At 38.0% G+C, this 18,029-nt stretch overlaps 1 protein-coding gene across 2 annotated transcripts; it reads right to left on the bottom strand.

Annotated features, from left to right (window-relative positions):
* Window positions 1–206: 206 nt before the first annotated feature.
* On the bottom strand, window positions 207–16,932 carry LOC145556045 (chorismate synthase 1, chloroplastic-like). 2 transcript variants are annotated; one of them, XM_081617725.1, is made up of 13 exons: window positions 16,566–16,932; window positions 15,204–15,351; window positions 14,779–14,855; window positions 14,636–14,694; window positions 13,766–13,849; window positions 13,573–13,665; window positions 13,141–13,221; window positions 3,082–3,213; window positions 2,834–2,936; window positions 2,655–2,749; window positions 2,488–2,553; window positions 2,266–2,350; window positions 207–600 (listed from the first exon to the last, which is right to left on the bottom strand). In XM_081617725.1, the coding sequence occupies exons 1-13, from the start codon at window positions 16,699–16,701 to the stop codon at window positions 464–466; spliced, it is 1,296 nt and encodes a 431-aa protein (XP_081473851.1). In that variant the 5' UTR covers window positions 16,702–16,932; the 3' UTR covers window positions 207–463. The 2 variants fall into 2 exon arrangements, with proteins under 2 accessions (XP_081473851.1, XP_081473850.1); XM_081617724.1 differs by having other exon boundaries at window positions 15,204–15,354; window positions 16,566–16,928.
* Between the last annotated feature and the right edge of the window lie 1,097 nt (window positions 16,933–18,029).

Genomic DNA, 18,029 nt, shown 5'->3' with positions numbered 1-18,029 from the left:
ATCCATTCCATCCCAAAAAACACTCTAATCTAACATGCTCCAAGTGTCATAACAGACATTACTTGACATCCCTTTTAGACATAGTACAGGTTCCAAGATAGATTAACAAGTTCATCCCAAAATTTCAAAAATAATAATTAATGCTAATACAAGGAATGCAATATAAAGACCTAAACCAGAAGGTATAGTAAATGCTTACATAATAGTGTAATAAACTGAAGAGCTTTATTGACAATTCAATTTGTTCCATTATGAAACGAAACTAATTTCGTAGAATTTCTAAACAATAAATAGTTGGGACAAAGTAACGCAAACAAATTACAAGAATTGCAGGTATAAGTTGAAATAATTATGTCCAAAAAAGTAGAAAAAAAAAAAAGAAAGAAAGAAAGAAATAAGATACATGTAGCATAAAACCGAGGTTCCTAATTTGCAGGCTTGAAAAAACACGCAACGGAAAAACTTAAACGCTAGCCTCATCTAGTAACTCCATGGGTTCCTGCAGGGCATGGTTGATGGGGAATAGCTCACACTGCGCATATTGTGCCATCAACTGATCAACAAGCACTAGTGCTACCATTGCTTCCACCATTGGTACAGCTGAAACACAATTTTTAGAAAATTATGGAAGGAGTAAAAAAAAAAATCTACTAACTTCAATTTTTTAACATTTTAAAAACGAAGTTTTAAATTTTAGGAAAATTGACAAGAGTAATCCCAACTTTACCCGACTCGCCCAAAATAATCCCAACTTTCGATTAATCCGAACTTTAACTTGAATTTGCTTCAAATGGTCCCAACAGGTCATCAACAATAATCGGTTTCTTATGCCATGTGGTGCTTTCTAATTGGCTTAAGTTTATTAATTTTTTTCAAAAATATTATTATGATTATTAATTGGTTTAAATTTATTAATTTCTATGGTCGCCGGTGTCGGAATCCAAGCCAATGCCGCCGAATTCATGGGACAAGAAAACTGAGTTTCAACCCAAATTTTCTGGTGAGACTAATGCTAGTGATTTTGGCCCAATTAGGTCTGTCCCCAAATCACGAGCCTCAGATTACGCTGTGATATTGAGTAGGGCCGGCCAGGTCATTATCGACAACAAATGGGCCTCCGGCGGTTCCTTCAGTTGCTACTCCGGCAAAGCGCAAATTTTAAGATGCATCATGGTGCACCTAGAAATAGATGCACCACGCCTATACTTTTGAACATTTTGTAAAAAAATCTGCACAATTGCAAATTTAATTGCAAATTTTGAACTAGTAAAAACATCTAAACATCGAAAATTTTGAACATTTAGTTAAAAAATCTAAACAATCGCAATGCATCACGCCTATACTTTTGAACATTTAGTAAAAAAAAAAAATTGAACAATCGCGAATTATGAACATTTAGTAAAAAAATCTGAACATCGCAAATTTTGAACATTTAATAAGAAAATCTAAACAGTCGCAATGCACCACACCTATACTTTTGAACATTTAGTAAAAAAAATATGAACAACAAATTTTGAACATTTAGTTAAAAATCTGAACAATCGCAAATCTTGAATTATTATGAGTTAGGTCTGACTCATAATAATTCAATGGGTTTGTAATATAAACTGAACATTTACTGAATACAAAATGAACATTTCCTTATAAAATATGAACACAAAAATTGCATGTTAATGTTTAGTTTTTGTGACGTGTTCATATTTTTTTTACTAAATGTTCATTTTTTTTTTCTAAATGTTCAAAAGTATAGACGTGGTGCACCTATTTGTAGGTGCACATATTACTAATTGCTGGCAAGGGCTAGCAAGGGGTAGGGAAAAGGGGCAGCGCTGACGGGGGAGGGGGCTGGGTTGGGCGGAGATGGGGGAACGAATGTATTGTAGCCGGAAGGAGGGTGGTTGGTGGAAGAGGTTTATTTAATTAATTAATTACTTAATAATAGTTATTATTATTTATGTAAATAATAATAATTATAATAATTCAAAGTTTGTGTAACCGGTCACCAGTCAAATGGGACTACTCAAAGTAAATTAGTGTTAAAATTCGGATTATTTAAAAATAATAGAAAGTTGGGATTATTTTGGGCTAATCGAGTAAAGTTGGGATTATTCCCGTCAATTTTTCCAAAATTTTTTTTAAAAAATTAATTAATTTTGTTTGTAGAATTGCATTTCAAGGCATTGCATTGAAACCAATCAAATACAGGAGATATTTAGCACACTAGTTTATAGCACAAACATTAAATAAATAAAAATGGAAGCATACCTCGTGGGACAACACAAGGGTCATGCCGCCCTCGAGCAATAAGTTCTGTATCCTCTTTATTTCTTGTAACAGTATGTTGTTTCTTCTGCAAGACCATGACATAAACCACCAAATTTTCTCACATTCTTTTACACGCATTAGGTAAACAAATAACCTTAATAACTAGGGAAAACAATCAGTGTAAATTCAAAAACCGAGCAAAGAACATGAAAGGGAACTCACTGTAATTGTAGAGGTCGGCTTGAAACCTATTCTCATATAAATAGTTTCACCATTGGATATTCCACCCTGCTCATGGAAAAAATACAGCTTCAACAATCCCAGGCAATCTATGGAGTATCAATACACAGATGAAACAACGATCACATAAAACTAGTAAATGGTTTAACCTGGATACCACCAGAACGATTTGTTTTTGTCCTAATCTTCCCCAGTTCATTCATGTAAAACTCATCATTGTGTTCACTCCCAGTCATAAAGGTACCTGCATAAAAACAATTCAAACTCTAATCAAACACTTGTAACAGAAAAAGTCAACTTCTCGGTAGGAAATGTTTACATCATCTACCTGCAAAACCACTGCCAAACTCAAAACCCTTTGTTGCGGGCAATGACAGAGCAGCTTTAGCCAGTTCAGCTTCAAGTTTGTCAAAAACTGGTGAACCAAGTCCCTAGTATTATATTATTTATTAACAAATTTAAAGAGACATTTAGTCAGTACTAAAATGGGCAAAGCCTTAGAATTTTATAAAAGCTTCTATGAGGATAGCAATGACTCATGGAACTAGTAACACAGGTAGAGCAAAGAGATCTTACACGTGGAGGATTTCTAACTATACAAGTGACAGCACCACCAACGGAATCTCCTTTAACTCGAACTGCATCTATAGCTGCAATCATTTTTTCTGCATATTCTGGATCAGGGCACCTGACAATATTACTCTCTATCTGAAAGTAATTGAGAAAGAGAAACCTTGTCATGAATAATAGAAATAGAATTCATAACTAATTCCGGAAATTTAACTAACACATGATCATACTTTCTGCAAGGAAAATAAGAAACATAGAGATTGTATATTTCAAGAGTAACATAATACACCTGAGAAACACACAAATAAAAATATTGTAGTAAATTGATGCAGCAGCTTCCAGTCACCAAACTTCAACTACTACCTCCGTTTCGCATTATCTGCAACAATTTCCATTTAGGGAAGCTTCATATTATGTGCAACAAAAAAAAAGTTTCCTCTTTTAGTAAAATTTTTTGTGTTAAATTACCACCATACCCTTACTAAACTACACTTAACATTAATAAACAACATATTAATTCTTTAACCCAAATTAATTTATCCATAATTAAAACCCTAACCCACATTCTCTCTCCTCCCTCACAACCATATCCACCACCACCATCACCATTTTTACTCTCTCCTCCCTGTAAACCACCACCAGCACCAACCTTCATCTCTCTTCACTCTCTTCTCGCACAACCAACGCACCACCACCACCACCCAGATCCACCACACCACCGACCATTCCACCGCACCACCACCTACCACACCATCTCTTCTCTCAGTTCTCTCTCTTCTATCTTCTCTATTATCCACCGCACCACCGAATATTTTACCTCGCAAGTTCGCCGCCGGCGGCTCTTTTCCCCTTATCAAAGTCGTCGCCGCCGCCTCTTTTCCCCTTTTCAAAATCGAAATTGGATGGTGGTAAGTTGTGGTTTCAGATCTAAATTAGTAGTGGTCGAGTTGGTTGGTTTGGTGGGTTCATTGGCTGGTCGGGTTTGTTAGGTTGTGGTGCGAGTTGATTGGTGGCTGGTCAGGTTGGTTGGGTGGTTTTGTTGGGTTGTGGTGCGACGATGCGAGTTGATTGGTGGCTAGTCGGGACGTCGGGTTGGTTGGGTGGATTTTGGGTGGTGGTGCGATTGGTTGGGTGGGTTTTTGGGTGGTGGTGCAAGCTAATTGGTGGTGGCGTGAGTTGGTCGGGTGGGTTTTGGGTGGTGGTGTTTCAGATCTTAGTGGTGGTGAGAGGGTGAGTTACAAGGTGGTGTTTACTCTCTCTCATCCAATTAATCACATGTTCTTTTTTTTACTAATTTTTGCTTCAGAAATTTTGTCTTGGGGAATGTGAAAGGGAGTTTGTTGCAGATAATGCGAAACGGAGGTAGTATATAAAATAAAAGACCCTACATTTACACCCTTAAGCTAGAAGAAATATATAAACTCATTCAGCCACTTCCATATGAAATAGCATTGATTGGTTCAAGAAGAAGATATAAGAAAGTGCAATCTGGATTACAGAAGCTTGGTGTTCATATACTACTTTATGGCGTTTAAGTAACTTCCTGTAAACTAAATCCCCATGGGATAGACGTTGGTAGATATGGCCTTTAGAGGACTAGAGAGATCCACTGGCTGATTAAAGATGGATTCTTTCACTTGTTTCTCAAGCATACCTTCCTCCGGTAGGAATTGCATAAACCAAATATTTGTAACAATCTAAACTACCAGAACAATTGATTCAGTCTAGAGACCAAAAAAACCAAGATTTCGGCTATCCTCTTGCTTAATCACTTAATTGGCCAACAGCTCAATTTAAACAGAACTGAAGTATCAACTGACTTCTTACAAAGTGTTGCCTGTTTATTTGTTGCAAACGCCCAGTAATTTGGTCAAATTTCACCTCTATTATCTCGAATCTGCTACATATTGGCTTATTCACTAGATCACCAAGATTTGGAAAACTGGGAATTGAAACTCAGTAAATATACTAATATCGGTCAATTTCCTCTTTGCTTGTTCCTTTAGTCTGATAAAAACTGGAATATTTAAAAACAATAATTCCTGAAAAGAATATTAGAACAGAACCAGTTTTTACCCATTCTCTATCCTATCACTCATAAAACCTGGGACATTCTACATCTTTGGTCATGGAAGTCAGTAATTTGTGGAAATTACACTCAAGCCAAATATCTGCTACGTCAATATATCCTTGCGAATGCCCATCCTTAAAATCTTTAACAGAAGTCCTTCAGCAAGAGAAACGGCCAAAAATCTAAAATTGGATCAATACTACAATTCTAGTCCCAAAGGTAATGCACATTTCTTGCCATTTGTTGCCCAGGTTCAGGTGTATAGCTTGACTTGGATTACTGGGGTTTTGACCTTTTACATTTAAACAATCACAGCGTTTATGAATCATAATCTCAGACTTATAAGCTAGCAGGGATTTGTCATTGCGAGCTGGCATTTTTTTTAAATTGATCCATTCAAAACAAGTATTTTGCGACGGATTATCAAAGTGATTACTCACTTGGAGGGAATGTAGGAGCTTGAATTACAATGAGTTAGAGAATACCTATCATGCACGTAATTGTAGAAGAAAATTAAAGTTCTTTCTCTACCAACTAAAATCAATTGCTCTTGATTCTTATACTGCAAAATGCTGAAATAAGCTTGAAGATGGGAATCCAGAAAAGCATCTAGTAGACAGAGAAATCTCGAGAATCCAGTGTTACGGATTTCTTATATTTTATGAAAATCCGTGAAATAATTCAAGGTCATATTGAAGCAAGCAGTTTCAAAGTCCAACCCTGTTACACAACAGTTTTCAAAATTTCCTGTTTTGTTGCCTGGTTCACCATACTTCATCTTTATTCTACAGAGTACAGAGTATGAAAAAGGACTATCTCTTGCTTTGAAAATTACACCTTAACCATAGAAAATGTCTTTAAGTTTGATGAAGAAACTGAGACAGAATTATATATTGCAGGAAGGATTAATGAATTAGCTTCTTTTTTCATCATATACCTAAGCAAGAGGAAGCTGGTAATGGATTCAAATTCAACAAATAAGATATCTTCAGATTTAAATTCTTTACAACTATGTTATCCCATAGAATTTTTAATTCTTTTCTTCATGTCCTTACTGCTACTTAAACAAAATAGGACTTGAGCTTTGATATTACACAAAACCCATTCCCTCAACTCAATTTTTGGAGCACGCAATAAACCCAACCCAGCATTTTTCAACCCCGTCAATCCAATTTTCAATTTCCCAGACCCATAACCTTACAAAACCCCACCCAAACCATACTTTTATCCAATAACAAGTCCCGGGATTACATTGCCATAGACTCATAACCAAGCCATTGATGAATTTTAAATCTAACCTGTAAAAGCAGCGATGCTAGATGAATCAGGGTCTTATTTCAAGTGCGATGAAAAGTGGGACAATGATGCAATAGACTCAGGTCTGAGACAATCAATTAAACAGTAACACACAAGAAAAACAGAGGAAGCTTGGGGATTTGTTTATTGAAGATGAAGTTAACGGCTACAACTTATGCTACTGCTACTGCTATTACAATAAAGGTGGAAGCTTGGAGTGCACTACTACTACTACTACTCTAGGATAACATCAAAACTCACATAACATTCTCATTCCCTCTTTTTGCCTTAAATACTAAGGATCCCCTTTCCCTAATGTAACCTAGCAATTAAAACAAGCTGTCCTCATTTGCCAGTGTGGCACAATACATAAACATTCCATTCAATCATTCCTTTGTCTTCTTTTGCCGTTTTGTCTTCTTTTGTTGATTTCAAAATTGCTGATTTCAAAATTGCTGCTACTGCTGTCCTTGATCTGTATTCTTGCGCCTCCTTGTATAAACTTGAATTGGTGGAGTTGGATTGGGCCGATCCATTGCATTACTCCCCCCCAAGACATTCACCTTGTCCTCAAGGTGGAAGGATGGAAACCGCATATTAATAGCCTCGTAGTCCTCTCACGTTGCTTCAAACTCGGGCAACCCCAGCCATTTGAGCAAAACTTCAGTGTGAGTTTTGCCCTGCTCTTCTCTTTTGCGCACTGCCAGCACCTCTTCAGGCTCCACTTCCAATTCCAGGTTAGCAGTAAGCTGAGTGGGAAGAGTTGGGTGGACTGGTGTGTCCCCCCACTGCTCTCTTCAGTTGAGAGACATGGAAAACCGAATGGACCTTACTGTCCTCAGGTAATTTCAAGCGGTAAGCTACCTTCCCCACTCGTTGGATGACCTCAAAAGGTCCATAATAGCGCGCAGCAAGCTTCTCAAAAGGACGACTTGCTATGGATTGCTGCTGATATGGCTGCAATTTCAGATAGACCCAATCTCCAACCTCAAATTCCACTTCCCTTCTGCTGTCCGCATTCTCTTTCATGAGCTGCTGTGCCCTATTAAGATTCATCTTCAACTCATCCAAAATTAAGTCCCTCTCAAGCAGTCCTTCTTCCAAGCTTTTCACCATAGTCGCATCTTCCCTCACCCTCCAGATTTTAGGTGGATCACGACCATACACCACCTTAGAAGGGGTCATCTTAGTTGAGATGTGTGGTGAGGTATTATACGAGTACTCAGCCCAAGGCAGCTATTGAGCCCAAGTTTTCGGTTAATTAGTTACGAAGCAACGAAGGTAAGCTTCCAAGCACTTGTTTACAACTTCAGTTTGGCCACCCGATTGAGGGTGGTATGCAGTGCTTCGATTAAGGTGTGTCTCTTGCAGCCGAAATAGTTCCTTCCAAACGAGGCTCATGAAAACCTTGTCTTGATCGGAGACTATAGAGGATGGGAACCCATGCAAGCAAACTATCTCTTTCACAAACACATTGGTTACTTTGAGAGCATTGAAAGGGTGCTTAAGGCCCACAAAGTGGCTGTACTTAGACAACCGGTCTACCACCACCAAGATCACATTAACTTCTTTAGAGAGCGGCAATCCCTCTATGAAATCCATAGTAATGTCGTCCCAAACAACCTCCGGCACGGGAAGCGGTTGAAGCAATCCGGCAGGGACTTGTGGTGAGGACTTGCTCCTTTGGCACACTTCACACAACCGCACATATTCTCCCACTCTCTTCCTCAACCCTGGCCAAAACCAATCCGTGGCTATCCTAAGATAGGTTTTTACCTCTCCTTCATGCCCTCCCATGGGTGAATCATGATATTTTGCAATAGCTTGGGAATGTACTTCGAATTTTTCGATACTACCATTCTTCTCTTGTACCATACCATCCTGCCACACAGAGTGAACCCCCTGCCTTCACCCGAATTTTCTGCCAGTCAGCTCACTCAGCCAGGGATCTTTAGATATCTCGTCTTCCAGCTTAGCCCAATCTATCCCTTGAGTCGAAATCATAGCAGCCAATTGGGCTTGCCCACCCCCTTTCCTCGAAACAGCATCAGCCACTCTATTAGAAGGCCCGGGTTTGTATTGTATGTCAAAGTCCATACCCATCGATTTCCGCATCCATTTTTGATATTCACCCCCGACTTCCCTTTGTTGAGTTAAGAACCTCAAACTTTGTTGATCGGTGTGAATCACAAACCGCCTTCCCAAGAGGTAGTGCCTCCATTTCATGACCGCCAAACTAATCGCCATTAGTTCTTTCTCATATATAGACTTTGCTTGATTCCTCACCCCAAGCAACTTGCTAAAATATGCAATTGGTTTCCCTTGTTGCATCATCACGGACCCTACACCAAACCCCAAGGCATCGGTCTCAATTATGAACTCAAGTTGGAAATTCGACATTGCCAATACGGGGGTTGTTGTCATGGCAGATTTGGGTGCCGCAAATGCTTGTGATGTTTCTTGATTCAACCTAAAGTTGTCCTTCAATTGAGTGGTTAGAGGTCCGGCAATTTGTGCATAATTAGCCACAAATTTCCGATAGTATGCGGTGAGACCTAGAAAGCCTCTCAACTCCTTCAAATTCTTAGGCTCCTCCCATTCTACAATAGCCTTCACCTTGTCCATATCCATGGCCCCCCCTTCAACCGATATCACATGCCCCAAATAGGCCACTTCTCTCTTACCAAACTCACACTTCTTCAAGTTGGCATATAAGCTATGCTTAGACAATGTTTCCAAGACCACCTTCACATGGGCCTTATGCTCCTCTTCTTCCTTGCAATACACTAATATATCATCAAAGAACACCTACACAAATTTCTTCAAAAACGGCTTGAACACCTCATTCATGAGTGATTGAAAAGTGGCCGGATCATTCGTTAATCCGAAGGGCATAACTAAGAACTCGTAATGTCCCTCATGTGTTTGAAATGCGGTTTTGTGCACATCTTCTAATTTGATGATAGCCGGACTTCAAGTACAACTTGGTGAACCACCTCGCTCCATGTAGTTCGTCAAGTAACTCATTTATGACCGGGATAAGGAATTTATCCGGGACTGTCTCCTTATTCAAGCCTCTATAATCCACACAAAAACGCCACGAACCATCCTTCTTCTTTGCACGAATAACCGGACTCGAAAACGGACTCGTGGAAGGTCGAATTATGCCGGCTTGGAGCATCTCTTGAATCAATCTTTCAATTTCATCTTTTTGAATTTGGGGATAACAATACGGCCGAACACTAACCGGGTCGCTTCCCCCCTTTAGAACAATGGAGTGTTCATGGTGTCGGTGTGGTGGCAGCCCACTCGGCATGTCAAAGACATGCTAGAACTGGTGGAACAGTTCGGCCAAGAATAGAGGTGGCTGCTGTGGAGGGTCTTCTGTCACCTTCCCCTGCTCCTCCTTCCTTTCTATTTTACTCAACTCTACCCACAATCCGTGCTTTTCTTTACACAAGGTCCTTATCATGGCCTTTAAGGAAACCTGCGTCTTCTCAAGTGAAGGGTCACCCTTGATGGTAACCGGCTGCCCTTCGACCAGAATTTCATGATGTGAGTCCTCCAGTTGGTCGTAACCGAACCCAATTTCTCCAACCATTGTATACCAAGGATAATGCTGGCATTGCCCGATTCAAGAGGTAGAAAGTCTTCCACCACCAACACCTCGCCGTTCAATTTAACCTCCACCTTTTGGCAAACGCCTTGCCCTTTCACTATTTCCCCATTCCCAAGGGCTACGCAAAATACCCTACCCTTTGTTATGGGAACCGCTGCGTAAAGTTGTGCGTCGCTCCGGATCTATCATCACCACCACCTCTCTACCTCCAATCTCCCCCCTCAACTTCATGGTTTTTGGGTTAGAAATTCCAATCACCGAACACAGTGACACACCCATCTCCTCATCCTCCAGTTCCTCCTCCCCTTCTTCTAGCGGTGTTTCTTCCTCCCCCGCCACCAAAAGAACACTCATCTCCTTCCTCTTGCACCTGTCACCCACTCCCTATTTCTCATCACATCTAAAGCACAGATTTTTCGCCCTTCGTTCCTGTAGTTCCGCTTCAGTGAGGCGGCGCATGTAGCCGGAGCTTCCACTCAGTGAGTTTCCCGTTGGGGATGTCATATTTACAAAACCTTGGGACTCAAGAGGCTTAGTCCACGTTTTCGCAGGCCCGTATGGTTTGGGATCCCATACGTTTGGATCAAGCCAGACCCACTAGGTTTAGATGGGATAGGGGTGTGAAATGAGGTTTGGGCCGGCCCAAATTTAAACCTAGCAGTTGGAGCCTTCTTAGATTAATTAACCCGTTTCTTCTCCTCTATCCGACCTGCCAACTCCATGGCATCCTCTAAATTAAACGGGTTTTTGGAGCTCCGTTTTTATGTCACCCCTCAGTCCGTTGATAAACTAGCCCAACATCCCTCTGGTATTCCTTCCAATGGTGCAGCTTTCTTTATATAGCTCCTCCTGTACTCCTCCACCGATCCTCCCTCTTGACTCACAGCCAACCATTGCTCATATAATGACCCTGAGTGAGAAGGTCGAAACTCGTGTAGCAACCGCTGTTTCAAATCGAGCCACCCCACTACCGGTCTTCTCTTCTTCTCCCATTGATACCACTTAAGGACGAAGCCGTCCATGGCCACCACCGAAGCTTTGAGCTTTTCTCTCTCTGTCAACTAGTAAAAATCGAAAAACATCTTCGCCCTTACTATCCAATTATCCAGATCGATTCCCTCAAATAGCGGCATGTCAAGCTTTTGGTGCTTCCACTGCGCTCGATTGTCAGTGCCGCCAACACCGGTACTCCAACAGCCGTCGCCTCTAGGTTGAGAATGGGTTGTATGATGGGTTGCGGTCAGCGATCCTTTTCACCTCCTCTCGCAATTTTTTGTTGTTCTCCCTCTTAATCGCCGCCATTCGATCATGATCAATCCGAAAACTGTCGATCCTATTCTCCGGTTCTGGCTTTGGCCTCTTCCGACCGCTTCCTTTCGGACTGCTTGGACCGCCCTCTCAATAGTGGCTTCTTACGTCCCGAACTTCTCAGCAATGCTTTTGAGATGGGCTTCCTGTAAGTCGAACTTTCCATCCATGGTCTGCAACCGGGATTCCACTTCTCCCGGTTTCTCATCTACGGCGTCAGCTCGTTAGGTCGGTGTCGGGGTCACCATGATCGAGTACTCTGATACCACTTGCAATAGACTCAAGACTCAGAGACAATCAATCAGATAGTATAACACACAAGAAAAACAGAGGAAGCTTGGGGATTTGTTGGTTGAAGATGAAGTTAACGGCTACAACTTATGCTACTGCTACTGCTATTGCAATAAAGGTGGAAGCTTGGAGTGCACTACTACTACTACTACTACTACTATAGGATAACATCAAAACTCACACAACATTCTCATTCCCTCTTTTTGCCTTAAATACTAAGGATCCCCTTTCCCTAATGTAACCTAGCAATTAAAACAAGTTGTCCTCATACATAAACATTACATTCAATCAATTCTTTTGTCTTCTTTTGCCGTTTTGTCTTCTTTTGTTGATTTCAAAATTGCTGCTAATGTTGTCCTTGATCTGTATACTTGCACCTTCTTGTATAAACTTGAATTGGTGGAGTTGGATTGGGTCGATCCATTGCAAATGACCGTCTTAATAATCATGCTATGTACTAGGCCTAAGTGAATAAGATTTATAGTTTTGAAGATTTTGTTTGGATTCGAGAATGCCTTGAGGAAGAGAATTAGTTAAAAGATAGTAAATGGACCTAAATTTTTATAAATAGTTGGTAAATAGAAAGGAAAAACAGTATCTAAGGAGTTGAAATGCTGAATTAATGTGCTTGAATTAATTTGGGATAGCTGAGCATCTCAAAAGCATGAGATATTCATTTAGACTTTTTGGCATCCTCATTTATCACGTTCAAATGAACTTAAATATCAAAAACTGAGATATAATTTTCTTCTTTACTTTCGTGATTTCAAGTCATGGTCCTATCCCATCTCTATTAAAGTGGCAAAGGTGTTATGCCTTGCACAAATCAAACATGATAGGAATTATGCCTTATTGAACCTCAATGGCGCACTTATTAACCCAAAAGGCCAAAACATTATGCCTTATAAGATATTTAGACTACTATAATGGCAAGCCACATATAACACAAGTTTTCTAGTAAATCTGGGGTAGTTTTCACTTTTAAGATGCAGAGTAAAATCATTAAATTTCAATATTTGCAGGGTCGAGTGACTTTCAATAGAATATCAGGTGGAATGGGCACTGTCTTTGTATACACCCAATAACCTATCCTACGTAAAATTTCCACGGTTGAATTACCAGATTTTATTGAATCTATGTTATTCTAACTCTTCATATGTATTATGCTCGTTACAAGTATCCAACAAGGATACATAAAGTTTTTCGATAATTTCCAACAACTACACACGAGTCTCCATATCAGTAAAGGAGTTTTACAAAAATACAAAGGTGATTTGGAGTCTTTAACTAACAATTTTTTATCAAGCAAACAGGCAAACATTTTCATTTCAATAATATTCATCCTCAACCCAAACCAATATAAATAGTAGATAATTTATATTAAGCACAATTTCATCAAGATCAAGTTCTCCATTGAAAATTGGACTCGGGAATGCCTTATAAAAAGGTTAACTTGTGAGATTGAAAGTGCAAACCATACCTGTTCAAGAGTCAACGTATCATTATCAATAATTCCTTCTGGCAGAACCACCTTGTGCACTTGGGATACGTAAGCAAGAACCTGTACAGTATCATGTGCCAACAATGAACGTCGTAAAATAAAGTGAAACAATTAAAACCCATAGGAAAAAAGTGAGGTAATCAGTAATAGTGGAAGTACCAAAAAAATGCGCATCTTTATTCTTGCACATACTACATCAGAAAAAAGTCATTTGTATTTACAAAATTGGCAAATGTAACTTAAATCTAATGCCAACTTGGCTTTTCAAATCTTGAAAGTAACTCAAAAATGTGACAGGAAACAAGCAAATTATTTCGGCAGAATAAAGCTACTTAAAGTTTCATGCCTAATTGGATGCAATAAAGTCGCAACCATCCACACTAACCAATTAGATGCAAATGAATGATTTACCTCAGTTCCAGCGAACTTCTTAAGTATCTTCTTAGCTATAGCTCCAGCTGCAACTCTTCCAATAGTTTCTCTGGCAGAAGATCTTCCACCACCCTGCAATTCCAGTGACAACAATTCAATATAACCAGGAACATTTCTCTATATGCAATTTTCTGAAAACCAAAAAGATCAAATCAAATCAATTGGAGATTACCTGTACGGATCTAACACCATACTTGAAATCATAAGTTGCATCAGCATGAGATGGCCTATAAGCTTTTGACATTTCGCTATAGTCCTGGTAAGAGAGCAATGCCATAAGTCTTCGTAATTCAAGCAAATAAAAAAATAATTAAAAAAAAGAGCTTTTTTCACAATAACAAAATTCTTATTATTTTATTTTATAGTTTTATTCAACCTTTTTCTTTTTATTTTCATATGAAACACCTATTTTTTTGTCAGTCTAACACACTCTACTTTATCCATTTTAGGTGATTTATACTCCTAGAAAGAACATATTCATATAGGATTTTGTTACCTACATCTCAATGACTTTTAATGTACCAATGTCTATGATGTTTACTTATTGATAATTAAAGATACCAATGGTTCAAGTTATGCACCGACAATCGTGAGAAAGTGCTATAAAAAGGGAGAATTTAAACTTTTAAAGGCAACCATCCAAAATAAAATTAAAAAAAAAAAAAAAAAAAAAAAAAAAATCTTAAGACACAAATTTATTTCCACTTAAAATCATTAATGGCCCCAACGTAAATCAAACACCAAACAAAATATCAATCAAATGCCATTATGATATTGATATACACATGTTGCATAAGCATGCAATCATAATAGTTACAAATTTAAGCTAGTTCTTCTATCAATGTAATCATTATACGTAGTATTTCATTGTGAATAAGGAAAAGTTAACCACTTACTTTATTTTTTTAAAAGGTCATCTTCAAATATTTAAGCAATTAATAAAGTGACAGGACAATAACCAATAGTATTGCATGTCTAATTACACGATGGACAATGTGCAATACAATAAAAATTAATTTAACATGTAGCCAGAAATACTTACACCCCCTCTTTGGTCAGTATTAGGTACATTTACTGCAATTGGTGATCCAGTAGTCATTCCTACAAGTTAAAATATCACTATTAAGGTCACAAGTGATAAGAACTAAAATTGCTAAATATTAAAATTCTACATATTTAATTTACCTTCAGCAACTCCAGAAATAATTTTGCAAGTATCTGTCTCTTTCCTTGGGGTAGTAATCCGGCTTTGGCCGGGCCTCCTATATCATAAAATAAGAAAAAATCAAAAAATTCCTTGAAACCAACAACCAAAATATATAACAAACAACACAAAGAGAATAATCCACAACACCAACAAAAACCAGGTCAAGCTCATCAGGAATCCATTTATATATACCAAAATCAAAGAATAGATACACTTCAATACCACTGAAAGTGTTTCATGAGTGTGTATAGAAAATATCGACATGGATAATTCAATAATGACCATTATAATGTAAAATCATTCAGTTTTCTTCATTCCAATTCTTGCTTATACATCCAATTATCCACTATTACAAAAGTATTGGGTCAAGGAAACGGTGCAGTTTAACCTCAATGTCAATTACCTTCTATCAAGATCTACTTGTAAATCTTCCTCAGATAAGGGAAGTCGAGGTGGGACGCCATCAACCACACAACCAACGCCGCCACCATGTGATTCACCATATGTTGTAACACGGAAATAATTTCCATATGTACTTCCAGCAGCTTGAACTTCTGTGATGAACAAAGCAGAATGATAATTTCTACTAAGTTACTGCTTGTTTCTAATACACAGAAAGATATAGCTAAAATTTACAAAGTATTTACTATGAATAGTTGATGTGTTCAGCTCAAAATAAACATTTTAAAAAAAAAAAAACCTTCAACTTCTATCTTTGACTGTTAACATTCACAAACCACAAGATGAAGAATAATCCATCCATGAAGTTTTCATAAGGGTCTTCTCTATCCCTTCTTCTACTTTACAATTGATTCCCTTGGAATTGTCAAGATCAAACACATGAAAGTTACATATATCCTTTTACTTCCAACTAGTTTCTTACTCTTTTTTTTTTTTTTTTTCTTCCTAAACAAGCTGCAATAGAGCATCCCATATTCCCTAACGCCCTAAAATTTTGGCTATCAATATAAACATCACCTTGTACCTCTCAATAAAAAAAAATGTCAAAGGACCTATGTTTTAATCCTACTCAGGAGAAGAAAATCTTTAAAGTTCTTCATGAACACTCCTACATTAGCTATAGATTTCCTAAATTCTAGTTTTTGCAAATTTTCTTTCTGAAATAAACCTTGCCAATATTTATTCAACCGTGTACCAAAATATATAATCATGTGATCTTGTTAGACTCATTTCAATAATGCCTTTACTAAACTTCAACTCCGTATACCATTCACATACCGTAAAACTCATGGGGACTTCTTTCTATGTCGCACTTCCAAAAGTTAAATGTAAATCCTGAGCAAGACGAGGCCATGGGTACCAACATTTTTTCATCACAACAAACTCATACGAGTACTTATCAAGGTCCAATTCTGGCCCCTTAAACACAACAAAATGTCAATTATAAACAAATCCAGCCACACAGATATAACTATTTTATCTGCTGTTTCAATCCTATCCTTAGAATTATCAAATATCAAAGCTAATTTTTCCTCAAAAAAAAATATCAAAGCGAATTCATGCCAAAACACATTCATAAATATCATCATTTATCTTACTCAAAAGTCAAAACTATATTAAAAAGTCAAATGACTGCGCTTCTCTCCTACTCTAAACTTGATCATACAAATTGCATCAAAATTGTATTAATGCACATTAAATTTCAATATTACTACAAATTGTAATTCTAGCAGCAAAATATTAATCAGTCAATCAGATATAAGCAATTAAAATACTGAAAAACAGCAAAATGATCAAAATATACCAAATTTCCCAGGTTTTCGGCCGAAAGAGATTTGAACAGGAGGAGACGATAATTTGCGAAAGCCAGAATTAGCAGATCCAAGCGCATTCGAAGTTGCAGAACCCAAGAATTGGTTGGAAGAGAGAGACGACGCCATTGAAGGTCGAAGCTTAGAGAAAAATAATTAAGATTAAGCTAATTGTGGGTTGGAGTAGTAGAAAAGAACAGATGGGAAATGAAAGATGATGAATATATTATGAAGTTAGGCAAAAAAAGTTGGAATTTATTTGGTTTGATTTATTTAAGTTTGTGAATGGAGGGGGTTGGTGAACATGAGAGGGTAGGTAAGTGGGTAGTTACAGCCTCGCAGGTTAGCCGTCGTCCTTGTTCTCGTTCATTTTCTGCCACAATTTCAACCTTTTCAACTTGAGCCAAATCGACTACAATATCTAAAAGGGGAGTACTAAATGCAGGCATAATTTTACCTAAATGCAGGCATAATTTTATTTTTTTAAAAAAATTATATTTCATATTTGCCCTTGTTTTAATTTAACCCCTTACACTTTTTTTTAAGGATTAAAATTAAATCCTTAACACTCCTAACTATATAATCATCCCTACCGTTTAATTTACAACCATATTCTAACGTATTCAACCTTTTATCCTATTAAATATTCAATGCTATACAAATTCATGGATAATAATAAAGTGCATTACGACGATTTTTTTGAGATATGAAAATTATGTGCTGTAAATTTTTTTTCTTCGCAAAATCTAAGTTATAGATGAACAATCAAACAAAATAAAATTTCCATCCTAAACGGAACTTTTTATTCATGGGCATGTATCACGGTGCCGGTTGTGTTGCAGGGCTCAACAGTACCCCTCGGCTATGATTTCCGGGGGTCAACAATACCCCCCGGCTACGATTTCCGGGGGTCTCCAGCACCCCCCGACTACGATTTCCGGGGGTCTCCAGCACCCCCCGGCTATGATTTCCGGGGGTCTTTAGTACCCCTTGGAAATCATAGTCGGGGTAAAATAGTACCCCTTGGAAATCATAGTCGGGGTAAAATAGTACCCCTTGGAAATCATAGCCGACTGTGAACGACTTCTTCGTCTCTACGGCTTAGATTGTAAAATTTTGAGGGAAATGATGAAATGAAATGAATAGCAAAAAAAAATGGCGACTGAAATGGTGAATGAAATGGAAAAAAATAGCGAATGAAATGAATCACAAAAGGGAAAATGTAAAAAATAAAAGTCTGGTGAAATGACAAATCAATTTTTTCATTTTGGAAAAGGGTATTTTAGTCTTTTATTATTTTCTTATCATTAATTAATTTCTGCATTTAGGTTATTTTGTACTGCATTTAGTACTTGCGTATCCAAAATTGTATGATGGACCGATGGTTTTCTAACAAGAGTGACAACCGCTATACTGTTAACGTTTTAAGGCTACAAAAACTTTTGCATGTCCCCGAT

This window comes from Chenopodium album, chromosome 8 (assembly GCF_948465745.1).
Source record: "Chenopodium album chromosome 8, dcCheAlbu1.1, whole genome shotgun sequence".
In the NCBI taxonomy this organism is placed as follows: domain Eukaryota; kingdom Viridiplantae; phylum Streptophyta; class Magnoliopsida; order Caryophyllales; family Amaranthaceae; genus Chenopodium; species Chenopodium album.
The sequence above is the reverse complement of the archived record's forward strand: the minus strand, read 5'-3'. Positions and strand labels throughout refer to the sequence as shown.